The 14,913-nt window shown below is 22.8% G+C and overlaps 4 protein-coding genes across 4 annotated transcripts; 2 read left to right on the top strand and 2 right to left on the bottom strand.

Moving 5' to 3' along the window:
* Positions 1-1,928: 1,928 nt before the first annotated feature.
* PVVCY_1306080 (aspartate carbamoyltransferase, putative) lies at positions 1,929-3,298 on the bottom strand (the record flags this gene model as incomplete). The annotated part of the gene is made up of 3 exons (XM_008624279.1): positions 1,929-2,060; positions 2,169-2,666; positions 2,810-3,298. 3 exons carry the CDS (start codon positions 3,296-3,298, stop codon positions 1,929-1,931), a joined length of 1,119 nt encoding a protein of 372 aa, XP_008622501.1.
* A 1,231-nt stretch (positions 3,299-4,529) lies between these two features.
* PVVCY_1306070 (conserved Plasmodium protein, unknown function) lies at positions 4,530-7,970 on the top strand (the record flags this gene model as incomplete). Its single annotated transcript, XM_008624278.1, has 1 exon — positions 4,530-7,970. One exon carries the CDS (start codon positions 4,530-4,532, stop codon positions 7,968-7,970), a length of 3,441 nt encoding a protein of 1,146 aa, XP_008622500.1.
* Positions 7,971-8,464: 494 nt separating this feature from the next.
* PVVCY_1306060 (lipoyl synthase, putative) lies at positions 8,465-9,766 on the bottom strand (the record flags this gene model as incomplete). Its single annotated transcript, XM_008624277.1, has 1 exon — positions 8,465-9,766. The coding sequence occupies one exon, from the start codon at positions 9,764-9,766 to the stop codon at positions 8,465-8,467; it is 1,302 nt and encodes a 433-aa protein (XP_008622499.1).
* A 718-nt stretch (positions 9,767-10,484) lies between these two features.
* PVVCY_1306050 (U6 snRNA phosphodiesterase, putative) lies at positions 10,485-11,694 on the top strand (the record flags this gene model as incomplete). Its single annotated transcript, XM_008624276.1, has 3 exons — positions 10,485-10,527; positions 10,722-11,043; positions 11,226-11,694. 3 exons carry the CDS (start codon positions 10,485-10,487, stop codon positions 11,692-11,694), a joined length of 834 nt encoding a protein of 277 aa, XP_008622498.1.
* Positions 11,695-14,913: the final 3,219 nt, after the last annotated feature.

Below are 14,913 nucleotides of genomic sequence, written 5' to 3'. Positions count from 1 at the left end.
GCATATTTAAATTCACGTATATATGTGATTAAAGATATTCATTTTTTCAATGTAAAAAAAAAGAAAAATATTACTGATATATTAATGAAACAAGAACTTGAAATGGGAATTTTTCATATCAAGTTTTATGCTATAAAATTATAGTTTTTGCATCGCCGTTTATTATATATTAATAAACAATAATAAACGAATATTTAACTAAATGGATTAATTATAAATAAATGTAATTTATAATTCTATTTGTTGTTTTTTTTTGCTAAAATTAGGAGGGTACACCGAATAATTACTAAAAAACATCTATAGTTTATTTAAAAAAGGTATAAAGTATTAACAATAAAAAATATATATATATATAACAGAGAAAAAGAGAAAATAAAAATATATTCCATTGAAATTGGTATTTTACATATTTTTCTTCAATTATATATATTTTTTAAAAATAAAGCTATATTTTTTTTCATGTTCCCTTTTTTATTAATTTTTATTATGCAATAATAATAAAATATGAGACTATTTTCTTTAATAATAATTTTTTAAATCACAATACAAGCATTAACTTTTAAAGTGGTAGTTATAGTATGTAGAAATATTACGAAAAGGAATAAAGTATCTATAAGAATGCTAAAAGGGAAAAACACATGTAATAACTATATATATTTAATATATTTTGTATATACTTGAACATTTATCTATACGGAATGGAGACACGTATCATGTTCTACATACTTGAAGGGAAAATGTTCGATAATTAAATAAAAAATAATAAAGCAATGTTATATATATATATATTTATAATATTCTATGTATCGTGCAAAACTATAACATAGAAAAGGTATTAATGAAAATAAACATAAATGAATAATAAAATATTCGCACTTGTTGAAAAAATTGTATATGTGTACGTATTCTTATAATTTTTAACAAATTTAAACATTTTTTAATACATATATTAGCTTTATAGTATGTATCATATTAGTAGGTTATATGGAAAAGGTTTGCACATTCATTAGAAATAAATATATGTGCATTTTTAATTTATTAATATAATTCTTTATATATTCCATGAATAATTTATACACACACGCATAAAGGGAATGCATATATTTACTTCTTTTGAAAAAAGTATTGCATTGTTTTTTGGATTATTACATTGACAGTAATATAGCCATTTCTTCATTAATGTACCTTTTACCAATTAATACATTTTTTTTTAACTGCATAATGAGAAAAAATATATAAAAAATAATTCTTTATAATATATGTTTATTCATTTAAGAATAATAGTAGACAACAAATATGCTATTGAGTAAAGTTCTTCTAAATATATTATTCTCTTTTTTAAATTATAATAAATATATTACCAATTATTATATATGGCTATTAAATATATAGTTAATGCTGTTGTATCTTTCCAATGATAACCTATGCATAAATACAATGATTTGGTATTCTATTATATACTCGTAAATAGGTTACTTCTTTTAAAAAAAAAGACACATTAAAGAAATACTAATAAATTAATATTTTATCATAATTGTTTTAAAATACAATGCTATATTCATTCATTTATTTGTCGTTTTAAATATTTAAAAAATGTGGTTATTATCTTTTTCATTCTCTTAAATAAAAACATGGATCTTTCAAAACAATTTAATGCATCAAATTTAAAACATACATATAAAAACAATAAAATTATTGATATATTATATATTTTTGAACAAATATATTATAAAACAAATATACATAAATAATTGTATGACTTTTGTTCATAATATCTACATATTCATTATTAACAAAAAAAATATAAGTTAAAAAAAATTATTGAATAAATATAAGTGTCCATAATTATACGAATAAAATGTATTGTTTGCCTACTTCTATCCTTCTACCCTTCTACTAATTTTGTATTTATTCTTACATAAACATATTTATGAGAAAATAAGGTATAGTAATGCCATTCGTACATATAAACCATTTTCAGCTTGTAAAAAATATACACTCTTAGGATTTTCATCAACCTCTACTTTTATTTCATTAACCCTTGGAAGGGGGTGAAGGACCTGAAAATAAAATAAATATATGAAAGAATGTAAAAGACATACCATTTTATATTGTTTACGTAAAATGACAAAATTAAAAAAAATATATTATATGCATATATTGTATACCTTGGCGTCGGGTCTTGTATTTCTTAATACGTTATTATCCAAAATGAAAGAATCTTTGTATTTATTATATTCGCTCATATCTGTAAATCTTTCTTTTTGAATTCTTGTCATATATACAATATGAGTATCCATTATTCCCTTTTCTAAACTGTCATATTTGTTTATAGAATTTTCGTCATAAAAATTATTTTTTTTCAAATTATCAGATATTATATTTATTATATTATCAGGAATGTCTAGTGATTTACATGAAACGAAATTGAAACTAACATTGTATCTACTAAGTAATTTACTAAGAGAATGAATAGTTCTTCCGTTTTTTAAATCACCAACAAATGCAATCTTAAGTTTTTCATTTGGATTTCTATCCAAAAGATATGGAAAAAAATTATATATTGTGTAAAAGTCTAAAAGTGATTGTGTTGGATGTTCTCCAGTTCCGTTCCCCGCGTTGATTATTGGCTTGGTTGACGTTTCAATTGCCAAATCGATATTATTCTGCGAATGTTTCAAAAAAAATAATAATAAGTAAATAAATAAATAAATTAAACTAACACAAAACCAATAAATGCAAACTAAAATACACATACATATATGCAAATGCGTGAATGAATTTATGCATAATATATTTTTTGTATTACATTTGATGCATCTCTGTATATAATTCCGTCAACATATTTTGACATAACAGAAAAAGTATCCTGCACAGTTTCTCCTTTATAAAAGGATGTTGAATTTACATCCGTAATATTTATTACTTTTGAGCCTAATCTTAAAATAGCAGCATCAAAAGAACATCTTGTTCGTGTACTTGGTTCTGTAAATAAACTACAGAAAACTTTATCTTTCAAATATTTGGAGTCCTTCTTATCTCTTAATATTTTTTCAAATGTTTTTGCTGTAAATAAAATTGCTATCAATTCTTCATCATTTATATCATCAATATTTATAACATGTTTATTTTTCATTTTTTCTATTATTTTATTCAGATCGACATTGAATTTAGTTTTTGCTTCACCCTGTCCTTCAATTATTAGTTGCCTTTTTCTGTCTTTAAGATATTTGCATGTTAATAATGTGGCTGTTAAAAGAACACCCCCTGAAACTATCGAATCAATGATCCTACCCATTTTGTATATATCGCATAAAAATTAGTATATTATATTTATTCAGTAATAATAAAAATAGGCATATATATAATATATGTAACACCTGATGAAGGCAAAAAATGGTATATTAAAACATAACTTGTAATTTAAAAAATTTACAAATTGGAGACAAATATGAATGAAAGCAAATATAAAAGAAATATATCATTTAGTTATTTTTTCAAAATCGCAAAAAATGGAAATAAAATACTGTACACAAATTTTTTTTGTTTTTTTTTATTCGAGAAATTTCAATATGATGAAATACTATAATTGTTTAAAAACTATTTATTAAACCAAATAAATCATAAATATTACAAAATAATGAAAAAATAATGCACAAAATAAAGAAAAGAAAACAAATATATAACCACTATATACGTATATAATTAATGAAAATAACTGTGTGAAGAATAATATGCAATAAAAATCCCATTTTCCAAAAATTTTTAGTATTTTATTGAGACGTTCTCTCCTATATATTTGTACAAACTTTGAATATAATAAGGCATATCCTTGAATTAAAAAAAAAAATTAAACTTTCAATTTTATAATTAGAGAAATAAGCTACATATAATATAACATAAATTGGGATTAATGCTAAGTGATATTTCACTTTTTTATAATTTTGTATTTATGTATGTATGGCGCGTATGCATATATTTATTTTAAGTCCATTTATAATTCAAAAAATTCGTTATAAAAGTCGCCAAAAAAATTATATTTGTTAAAAATGATATCAGTATATTTATAGCTTTATTAACTTTGTTTTTAGTAATAAAGAAAATTTTTCCGTTTTTTATTTTTTTGTTTTAATACTCTTTACTTGGTAATTGGAACTAAAAAAAAAAGTTATTCATCACTCTGATAACATTTTTTAACATTAAAAGAAGGAATAATTAAAAGTGTGCAGAACAATACACTTTTTCCTTGTACATATAGAGAGAAAAAAACAAATCAACCAATGGCATAATCGGCCAAATCTTGAATATGTAATATATACCACCGTGGAAAAGAACTACATAAGTCAATTAGTATATAGTTTTTATACAAAAATATAGGCATAGATGTATAAAAAATAACATAAAAGAGATACAGATACAATGTTAAAATTTTAAATTAATTAAAATATAAATATTTCTCATACACTTTTCTTAAGAAAAGAATAAACAAGGTGATAGTTTTCTTTATTAACTAGCGAAAAATCAGGAAAATGTTCATCGCTAGCTATTTTGATCGAAAAGATACACTCCAAATAAAGAAAGAAGAGAAAAATGAAGATGAATACAGAAGAAATAATATTGAAAGGGTTTTAAAAAATGCGATAATATCCTATAAGGAAAAAAAAAACAAACAAACATTAGAAGACACCAAAAATATCAAAGAGGAAATAAAACAAATGTTATCCATTTTTTTAAAAAAACAATTAAAAAAAAGAAACAAAAATAATATTTATTTTGAGGAAAAAAGTTATAATGATAAAAATGGGATAAACGAAACATATCGGAGAGTATTGTTTAATCAAATAGCTGTCAATGGTTATGGGAATAATAAAGATGAAAACAAAATAGTTAATGTATTCATAAAAAATAATAAATATTTAAAATACTGCTCTGGTAATATACTATTACTTGGCAAATATCTTAACAGTGACAAATTAAAAGATATAAACATTGAACATATTTATAAAAATGTTGACATATATATATGTGATAGTGAATCCCAAATTAGTAAAATAAAAACACAACTCGAAATGGAAGCAGGACGTGAAATAAAAATTGAAAATGATAATTTACATAAAATATATTATATAAAAAAGGAATTAAAAAATAACCAAATAGTTGAAGAAAGCGCTAATACAAATATAATTGAGCACATGATAAAAGAAATAAAAATAATAAGAAATTTAAAAAAACAAAAAGAATATCTTATTTCGATAAAAAATATATTAAGTAATTTAGAAAAAGCAAAAAAATATGCAGTTAGTAGAAATTATGATCATTCATTATACCTAATTTTAGACGTTGTTAAAAAAATACACATTTTTAAAACAAATGCAAAAAGGATGATAATTAAAGATATCCAATTTATTATAACATTAATTTCACAATACTATTTTAATAAAATTAAATTATTATTATCAAGTATACAATGGGGAAACAACATTTCTCATGTTTCTATCGATGCACTTGAAGAAATTATAAATAACATGGACGGGGAAATCGAAAATCAAATTAATAAGGAAATCGTAGCATCAGAAAATCGAAAAGAAAATACAAAATATAATACTGAAATCGACCCTATGAATAATATGCTTAACTTAGATACAATTTCTGATAACTTTTCTAATATACCTTCAATGCACAATAATAACACATATGATAAATCCGCAAATATGTTTGAAGAAAAATTAAAAAAAAATAAAAATACATTTATAGATTCAATTAATAGTTCAACCATATTTAATGATGCATACATTTCATTGATAAAAAGGGAAAGCTTCGAATTTGTTAACATAATATTTAGTTGGCATTTAATTGAAAAAATACAAACCTATATAAATAGGCAAAATACAAATAAAAAATACAGCAGTAGTAATAGTGATAGCAATGATAATGAAGATGCTCAATCTGACCATCCAACGATGCCATTTTCTTTCGAAAATTGTGAATGTTCAATGAGCTATGTTGATAAAATGTCAGAAATAATAATTCAATTTTTTAGATCATTTTTCCAAAATCACGAAAGCCCCTTGTTTAAGTTTGATAAACCTGAATGGGGTTTGAAATATTTATTCTATCAATCCATTATAAGTAGTTATATTTTTAAAATGTTAATAAATTATGATAATTTAATGGATTTAAGCAAAAATGTTATATTTCATTATGCATTACAAGATTTTTTCATGTATAAAAATGGAAATAAAACTTATGATCACGATCACATGGATATACACAAAAACAAAGATGAAAATAATAAATATAATATTGATACACAAAATAATTCTAATGAGGTGGGGGTAGAAACATATTACATGATGTATAACAATATGACAAATGACGAAAAAAGAAATATATATTATGAAATAATAAATTATGACAAAGCAATGAAAAAATTAAACTATAAAATTATTGCAGATTGCAGATTATATATACTAAGTAGAATTTCCTACTTTATTAACATGTATTATTTGAATGAAAGATATAAAAATGACATAAAAAAATCATTTTTCAATTTTATCCATCATATTATTATGATATATAATAAATGGTTTATATATGACAATTATAATTGTAAATATTTATTGGAAGATTTTTTCACAAATACATATGTTGAATTATTGAATGACGACTCAGTACGTAATTCGGTTGATAATAATTCAGATTCAATAAATCTTACACACAATTTAAAAAAATCTAGTACATTTGTAAAGGATGAAAATGGAGTAGAAGAAAATGATGCTAATAAATACAACTATTCAGATGATGATATGTTAATAAAAAATATGAACAAAGATAAAACTCGTAGTTCTAGTGAAAATATCGAACTTAGAGGAATGTGTGTTCGGGATTTTTTTATATTAATAGAAAATGAGTTTCTTTCTAATATACTAAATGATATGTCTGAAAATGATTGTTGTATTAAATTAAAAAATAATATAATATTAGAAGAAAATGATTGTATAAATGAATATGGTGATATATTTATTGAATTGTTAAAAAATATAACAAAGAGATTATTACATTTTGAAAGTAATAGTGAATTTATGGAAGATTATGCAAATAATGTTTTAAAAAATATATTAATAATTGTTAAGGATGAGTTTCGTAAACATTGGAATAATATTAATGATTTAGTTAGCGAGTGTACTACCACTTGTTTGTTATATGTTTCGATATATTCTATAAATACTTATTTATTTAATTTTAAATATAAAAAATATATAAAAGAAATGATATCAAGTTTTATCTCATTACAAAATAAAATGCTTAGTAACTTTTTAGATGCTTTCTATCATTTTATATCTATCCGAATTTATAATTTATTTACTGTTCATGACATTTTTCATGAATATATATTAAATAATTTATATAAAATTAAAAAAATTGTATTTGACCATATGTTTTTAGAAATCGCTAATAAAGTATTGCATAAATTGGATCAATCTATTATAAACTTTTTAATAGATCAAGGAGTTACATTTTTACACAATCAAGATACATTTAATATTTTCCTTGGAAATTCTCACACTATTTTGCAACAAATAGATGATTTATGCAAAACAACAGAAAATATTAATAAATTTGGAAACTCTAATACTTTGTTATATTCCATGCCATATTTGCGTGAACTTATAAAATTATTTACATGTGACATTGATGTGCTAAAAAATAAAATCAATCATGTCAAAAATAAAAAAATACCATTACCAAATAAAAATAATTGGATTAATCAAGTTACAAAATTAACTAACTCACTTCTAAATGATAATTATAATTATGACGACTTAAATGATACCTCTATATCCCCGGAATACCGATCTAAGGATTTACAAATACCTTTAAACAAAATTAAACTTATATTACAGAGGCGTCCGGACATTCAAATCATCGCCAAAAATTCCATCATCATACAGGAGTTTTTAGAGCAATAACTTTCCAGTATGATGTACAAACAAATCGGATGTTACTATCTATTTTCAAACGAGTTGAATAACATCCCATATTTATTGTTTCGTTGTTTTGTACTTTGCATTTTTTCATTTTTCATTTTTTTAAACTTTTAACTCTAAAGCATTTTTAGTGCAAAACTCCAATTAACTAAATAGCTTGAGAAATCTAGCACTGGCATGCGTATAAAAAACGTATATTTTGAAAAAAAAAAAACAGTTTATCCATATAAGTAAAAAATAGTGCATATATGGGTACAAACAATAATTATGTGTGCACCAAAACAAACACATAGACTAAAAAAGCATGCACTCGAATGAAAGCACTGATTTTGCGATGTTTTATTTATCTCTGCACACATTCAGTAAATCTGTCAATTCTGTTACTAATTTCGACTCATCTCAATATTGAATAACAAAAAAAATGTTTCCACAATATAATTGTTATATCTTTTTATGCTATAAAAAACATAATTTCATTATTTGCTGACTTCGACCGGTTTAATTTGTTGATTTTTCTGATTTCTTCCCTTTTCCACCATATTTTTCATAAAATATTCCCCTGCCATATAAGACGACCTAACCAATGGACCACTAGCTATATACCTAAAACCCATTTTTAAACCAACATCTTTATAATAATTAAACATTTGCGGTGAAATATATTCAACAACATTTAGATGATTTTTAGTTGGCCTTAAGTATTGCCCAAATGTTATAACATCTACGTCATTCGATCGAGCATCTTTCATAGTTTGTATTATTTCGTCTTCTGTTTCCCCTAACCCTAGCATAATGCTAGTTTTAGTATATAAATTTGGATTAATTTCCTTTGCTGTTTTTAATACAAACAGCGATTGTTCATAATTAGCTCTTTTATCTCTTACATACTTCTGTAAACGTTTAACAGTTTCTATATTATGTGCATATACATCTAACCCACTTAATGCAAGTCTCTTTATTGAATCTTTATTTCCTTGGAAATCGGAAACTAAGCATTCAATCAAAATATTAGGCTTTGAAAATTTGATTAACTCTACAGTTTTAGCAAAATGATCTGCGCCACCATCGGGTAAATCATCTCTATCAACTGAAGTTAAAACAATATAATTTATATCCCATTCACAAATTGCTTTAGCTGTGTTAAAAGGTTCATTAATATCTGGGGGTGGTGGTTTTGATGAAGTTTTTATTGAACAAAATTTACACCCTCGTGTGCATGTATCACCCAATAACATAATAGTAGCTGTTCCAATATTCCAGCACTCTCCAATATTAGGGCATTGTGCCTCTTCACAAACTGTATGAAGTTTTAATTTACCTAAATCTGCTTTTAATTTTTTATATTTTTCACCACTTGGTGCAGGTACATGAAACCAATCAGGTTTTTTTTCTGGCATTGCATTTCCAACTTTCGGTATTTTCACCTTTTTATTTTTTTCCTCATCCTGTGCATTTTCATTACTATAACAACCTTTAATATTTTCTTCCTTATTTCTAGTTGCATCAAATTCCGAATTTTGTTTCGTGGCATATATTCCTTTACTGCCAACGCATTTATATCCATTTGGATTTCCTTCTCTTTCAAAATTTGAAATATTTCTCTTATTTTTAAATGTTTTTCTTCTTTTTCTTACTGAACCAGCTACATATAGCATTTTATTGTTGTCAACAGAATTCCCATATTCACAACATTTTCTATCCTTTGATATTCCGTACACCAAATTAGAATAAGGCAGAACAAATATGCTGTAACTAAAAAACAGAACAAGAATTTTCATGTTTCTTTCTCTGGAAAAATGAACAACACACTAAATATATATGCGTATATTTGTTCGTATATATTTTTCTTTCTTTTATTTTTTTGATATAAATTATAAACTCATTAAAAATGAAATCAAAAATATAAAAAATATAATTACATTTTTTAAACTATTATTCATTCACCATTTTAGATGCATAACCTACCTACTGGGGACACAAAATAAAATATGTCACTTTTTTTTTAAGCTTAAATGATTAAAATTCAGAGGATATGGTGTCCATGCCTTCTCATAGTCATGAATATATATGCATATTCCACATGTTCACTTTTCCATTTTTTTCTCTTGACCTTAAAGCCCTCAATCTGTTGGTTTTTGAATAATTCACAAAATCTATGAATATGTATTATCCATTTACATGCGCATTTTGTGTATATCCAATATTTTTTTTTATTAGTTAGAAGTATAAAATTTTATGCGTATGTTGATTCTTAAATGAATACGAACTAGTGAGCACGATACCACGTGCACATATAAACTATATATTTATATATTTATTTATATTTATTTATTAATTTATTATTTTTCTCTATTAAATATATGCATTTTTAACATGTAATTTTTCATCATTCCGAAGGACATTATTTTGATGAGCCTTTGATTTTTTACTTTTTTTTTGCAAATATGAATGAGAACAAACGGGATGAATAAAAATAAGATGAAAACATAAAGCAAAATGTCTAATCAGGGAGACTATTACTCGTATATTTATATACCAGGTAGTAAAATAAGAAAATTTTGCGAGTTTAAAATGTTTTATGCATACGTACAACATATATATATTATACATATAGATGCATTGTTTAGTAATCTTACAAATTAGTATCAACACTAATTTATTTTTCCATTCTATATATGTAATGAGAGTATAATAGATATATGTTTTATGTGTGTTTCATTATTTTTTATTCAGTAAAATGCAACAAAGATATTAAAAAAAAATGTGAATTTTGCTTTGGCCTCTTGCACAAACTACTAGAAAAACAGCTGGGTATAAGCACAAATGATAACGATTCATCTAATTCTCAAAATAAAAAAAAGGAAAAGGAAATTAAAAAACATATTTTTTACCAGCTATATAAATTAAATGATGATCAAACAAAATTTAAACAAGCATCACAAAACAATTCTATGGATATGTTACATATAACCATTGCAGATTCTTTGAAAATAAAGAGGCATATGATTGAACCGTTTATTGAAAAAATACGAGAAAACCTAAAAACCCAAAAATGGTAATTATTTTTAAATATATGATAAAAAAATGTTTTTTGTGTTTTCACACACTTCAACAAAATGGAGGCATAATTTTTATATGTAGTATGAATGTCTGGGGCTATAAAATACCAGGAAATATCATATATTAGAGTATGGATTCATGAATTGTAATATTATATATTTTGTTTATTTTTTTCAGTTTTTACCTCTTCTTTAAAAACACAGTTGATTTATACAAAAGCCAAAAAAACGACAAATATTTTTGTGCTTATTCAGTAAAAGAAGAAGACCAAGAAATCCATTTAAATTCCATAATGGAAAAAATTAACCGTATACTAAGTGATTTTGGTTTAAGTGATATTTTTTCTACTAATAGAATCTGTCATATGTCATTAGCATATACCGATATAAGTTTAGATGGACTTATACAAAATAATAGTTTAAATATAAATGATAATATTTGGTTTGATATAAATAAAATAATTAACTATAACAATGATCAAGCTCAAAATGAGGTTAATGATTCAAATGAGTTTTATATATACGTTAATTCTATTTCTATTCGCGTAGGAAACCAAATATATGAAATACCATTCAATACTATTGCTGGGTATTCATATGAACTATGTACAGATGATTCATATAATGATAGCAGTTCTAGTGAGTAACTTGTTTATTTGATTTATTTTATTATTCACACTTTTTTTAAATATATATTTGTACTTAAGAAATTATAAATGTATGCAAATTTTTACCATTTCCAATACTACATACACCCATGTTTTTTTACTCTATTTTTTTAATTCCCTAAAATATCCTTTAAAAAGGTTTAAGTATTATGCATAAAAGTAAAATCCCCAAATGTGCAAAAAATATTTTTTCTTTTAATTTATTACTTTATATATATGGTATATTATTTTTAATGTGTTAAAACTGATACAACACCTTAAAATAAAAAAGATACAACAATTTGTATAAACCTTTAGAATAAAAAAAGTAATTACCTGGGTATAAAAATAATAGCACATATATATGCATACTATTTACACATTCACATTGTTATTAATTTAAAATTATATAATTATTTTAAATGTTGTTGATATTCATTTTAGTATTTTTTTTTAATATGTGCAACATATTTTTATGAACAAATAAGAGAAAAATATTATCACTAGCAGTAGTGCTATTGTGAATCATTTATATATTTCATCAAAGGATTAAAACCGAGAAAATATTTTTTGACTATATATACTGTGCTATATGCATCCATATATATACTATACGAATGCCAGAACTGCAAAGAAATAGGACGCAGCAGCACATGTGGCAGCAGACTGCAGGAAAACTATCAACAGGAAATGGATTGGTACTTGAATAATATTTGTTACAAAGATAACAATTCAGAATATTACGCTTATATAATATTTTATAAATTTATTAAAATGTGTTAAAATAATAATGCTCCATAAATTAAATAAATTCTAATGGACAATTATGCACAAAAAATATATATTACACCAATTTTGCCTTTATCAAGCATAAATTTATTAATTTTGTGAAAATAATTTTTGAAATAATATATATACTTAATATGTTATAAAATATAAATAAACAACAATATATAGTACTATATATATATACGTAAATATACGTATATAGCACTTGTGTATTTTAAAAAAAAATGCATGCCCACATTTCTATAACGGGAAAAAATGACGTGGAAATAAAAATAATTATGCATCGGTTTCTATAAATATTTCATGCATAATTCTTCTATTATATTGTTATTTTTTAATTTTAAATTAAATCGATGCACCATCATATCTACAACTTTTTTTATTTCATATATTAAGTATGCAACATGCACTATAAAAAATGGTGAAAATTATTAAAAATGTGCATCAAATTTAACACATGTGTTCTCCATTTTTATAAAAATTTCTATTGATTTTTTATGACCACAATATTTATAAAAATTTAAAAAATTACATGTGTGTAATTTTCATTTTTTTGTTTTTTTTATAATAGAGAGTAATTGCAAATAAAAAATAATAAAATAAATTTCCCAAACAATGTGCATATACATAGAACACAAAAAATAATAATTATTACTTATGAAAAAAAGAAAAAAACAACGCACAACTATAGAAAAGGAAAAGTGTAAAAATAATAAAATAGTAAATAATTTAATGATAAAAAACACACATAATAAAATAAAATAATAATAAACAATAAATAAATAACATAAAGAAAAATAAAGTGATAAAAAATTACAACAAAAATTAAAAAAGAGTAAATAAATATAACCTAAAATATATTAGATAAGAATCAATATCAACATTTATGTAGAAAAACAAAATATATAGTTGTCTTTTAATATGAAATATATATATACATACACACAGACAAGTTTTAAAAATTACATTATACGCAATTACATATTTATTTGTAACTAATACAATACAATACAATCGTTTTTAAATACTAAGTACTAATATGTTTTAATTTTTATATGTACCATTAAACATATCAAAACAAAGCGATGCATATTATGTGAAATGCTATTTGTACATACATAGCTGTTAAATATTATTAGTTATATATAATCAATGATTTTATAAAGTATATTCATATTTATTTAATTTGCAATTACATATTGAAGTAAATAAGTGAAATGATGTAACACAAATTATACATACGTAGGTGTAAATATATACATAGCATTATAAATTATTACATAAATTTTTATACACATTTATGATTATAACCATTTTTTATGTAGCACATTAAGTATTTGTTTTAATATAACATTATTACATAAATTTGTTCATATAATGAAAATTACCATATTGCATTAAAAAACGGAAAAGTATTTCTGATAAAGTTAATTTATATATTTGTTATTACACACAGTTATATATGTTTTCGTACTAATATAGGAACTTAAAGCATTTATGACATTATTTAGTTGAATTTAATGTGTAATTCATTTTAATTTTGTTATTTATTACGCGAGTCTGCAGCTTATATATATAGTAATATACACACATATATTTAATAGTTTCATATTATTTGCTTATATAACTTCTTTCTTTTTGTTTTATTTATAACTAGGAACATAAGTTATAGTATCTTAGTTTTTCTTATTTTACTTTTTAATTTTTTATAATTTTTAAAAGGTGCGTCTTTTATTATATATATTACATTACACTGTACATTTTAATGATCCATGAGTATCTCATAAGTATTTTTGTATTATATTATTGTTAGTAATTTGGCACATATACTAATACATATTATCCTTCGGATAAGAAAATAAATATAAGAATTTATTTTATTAATATGAAAATATGATTATGCATAGATAATTATATATTTGGCAAAGTGTAAAAAATGTAGTAGTATAATTATAACTCATAGTTATGTAAATAAAATTATGCATAATAGTATTTGATTTAATAGGAATATATTTTTTATTAGTATTTTATGCATATATTATTGCATACAAGCCAGTATTTTCACAGAACAATTATGAATATTTTGTACACACATGTGTATAAATACATAATATTTATTCATTTTATTTTCATATTTTTTTATTTGTTTTTGTGTATGTGCATATGTAATTTTTATTAATACCCAATTTTTTTTTCGTTTTGTAAAATTTAATGGATAATTGTATTTTTACACATGCATAATTTGTTTCAGAAACATTAGGCCAATTTAATCGCACATATATTTTTTTTTGTATATTATATATTTATATATTTTTTGGTGTGAGGGATTTATTATTAGATTACGTCTAAGTATGATTTTGTTTCAGAATATATTTTTGTATCTTTTTATTAATTGATTAACTTGTATAAAAGTATAAAACCAAATATCAG

The sequence above is a fragment of the Plasmodium vinckei genome (assembly GCF_900681995.1).
Source record: "Plasmodium vinckei vinckei genome assembly, chromosome: PVVCY_13".
Lineage (NCBI taxonomy): Eukaryota > Apicomplexa > Aconoidasida > Haemosporida > Plasmodiidae > Plasmodium > Plasmodium vinckei.
Note: the sequence above shows the minus strand (reverse complement) of the source record. Positions and strands in the feature narration are given on the sequence as shown.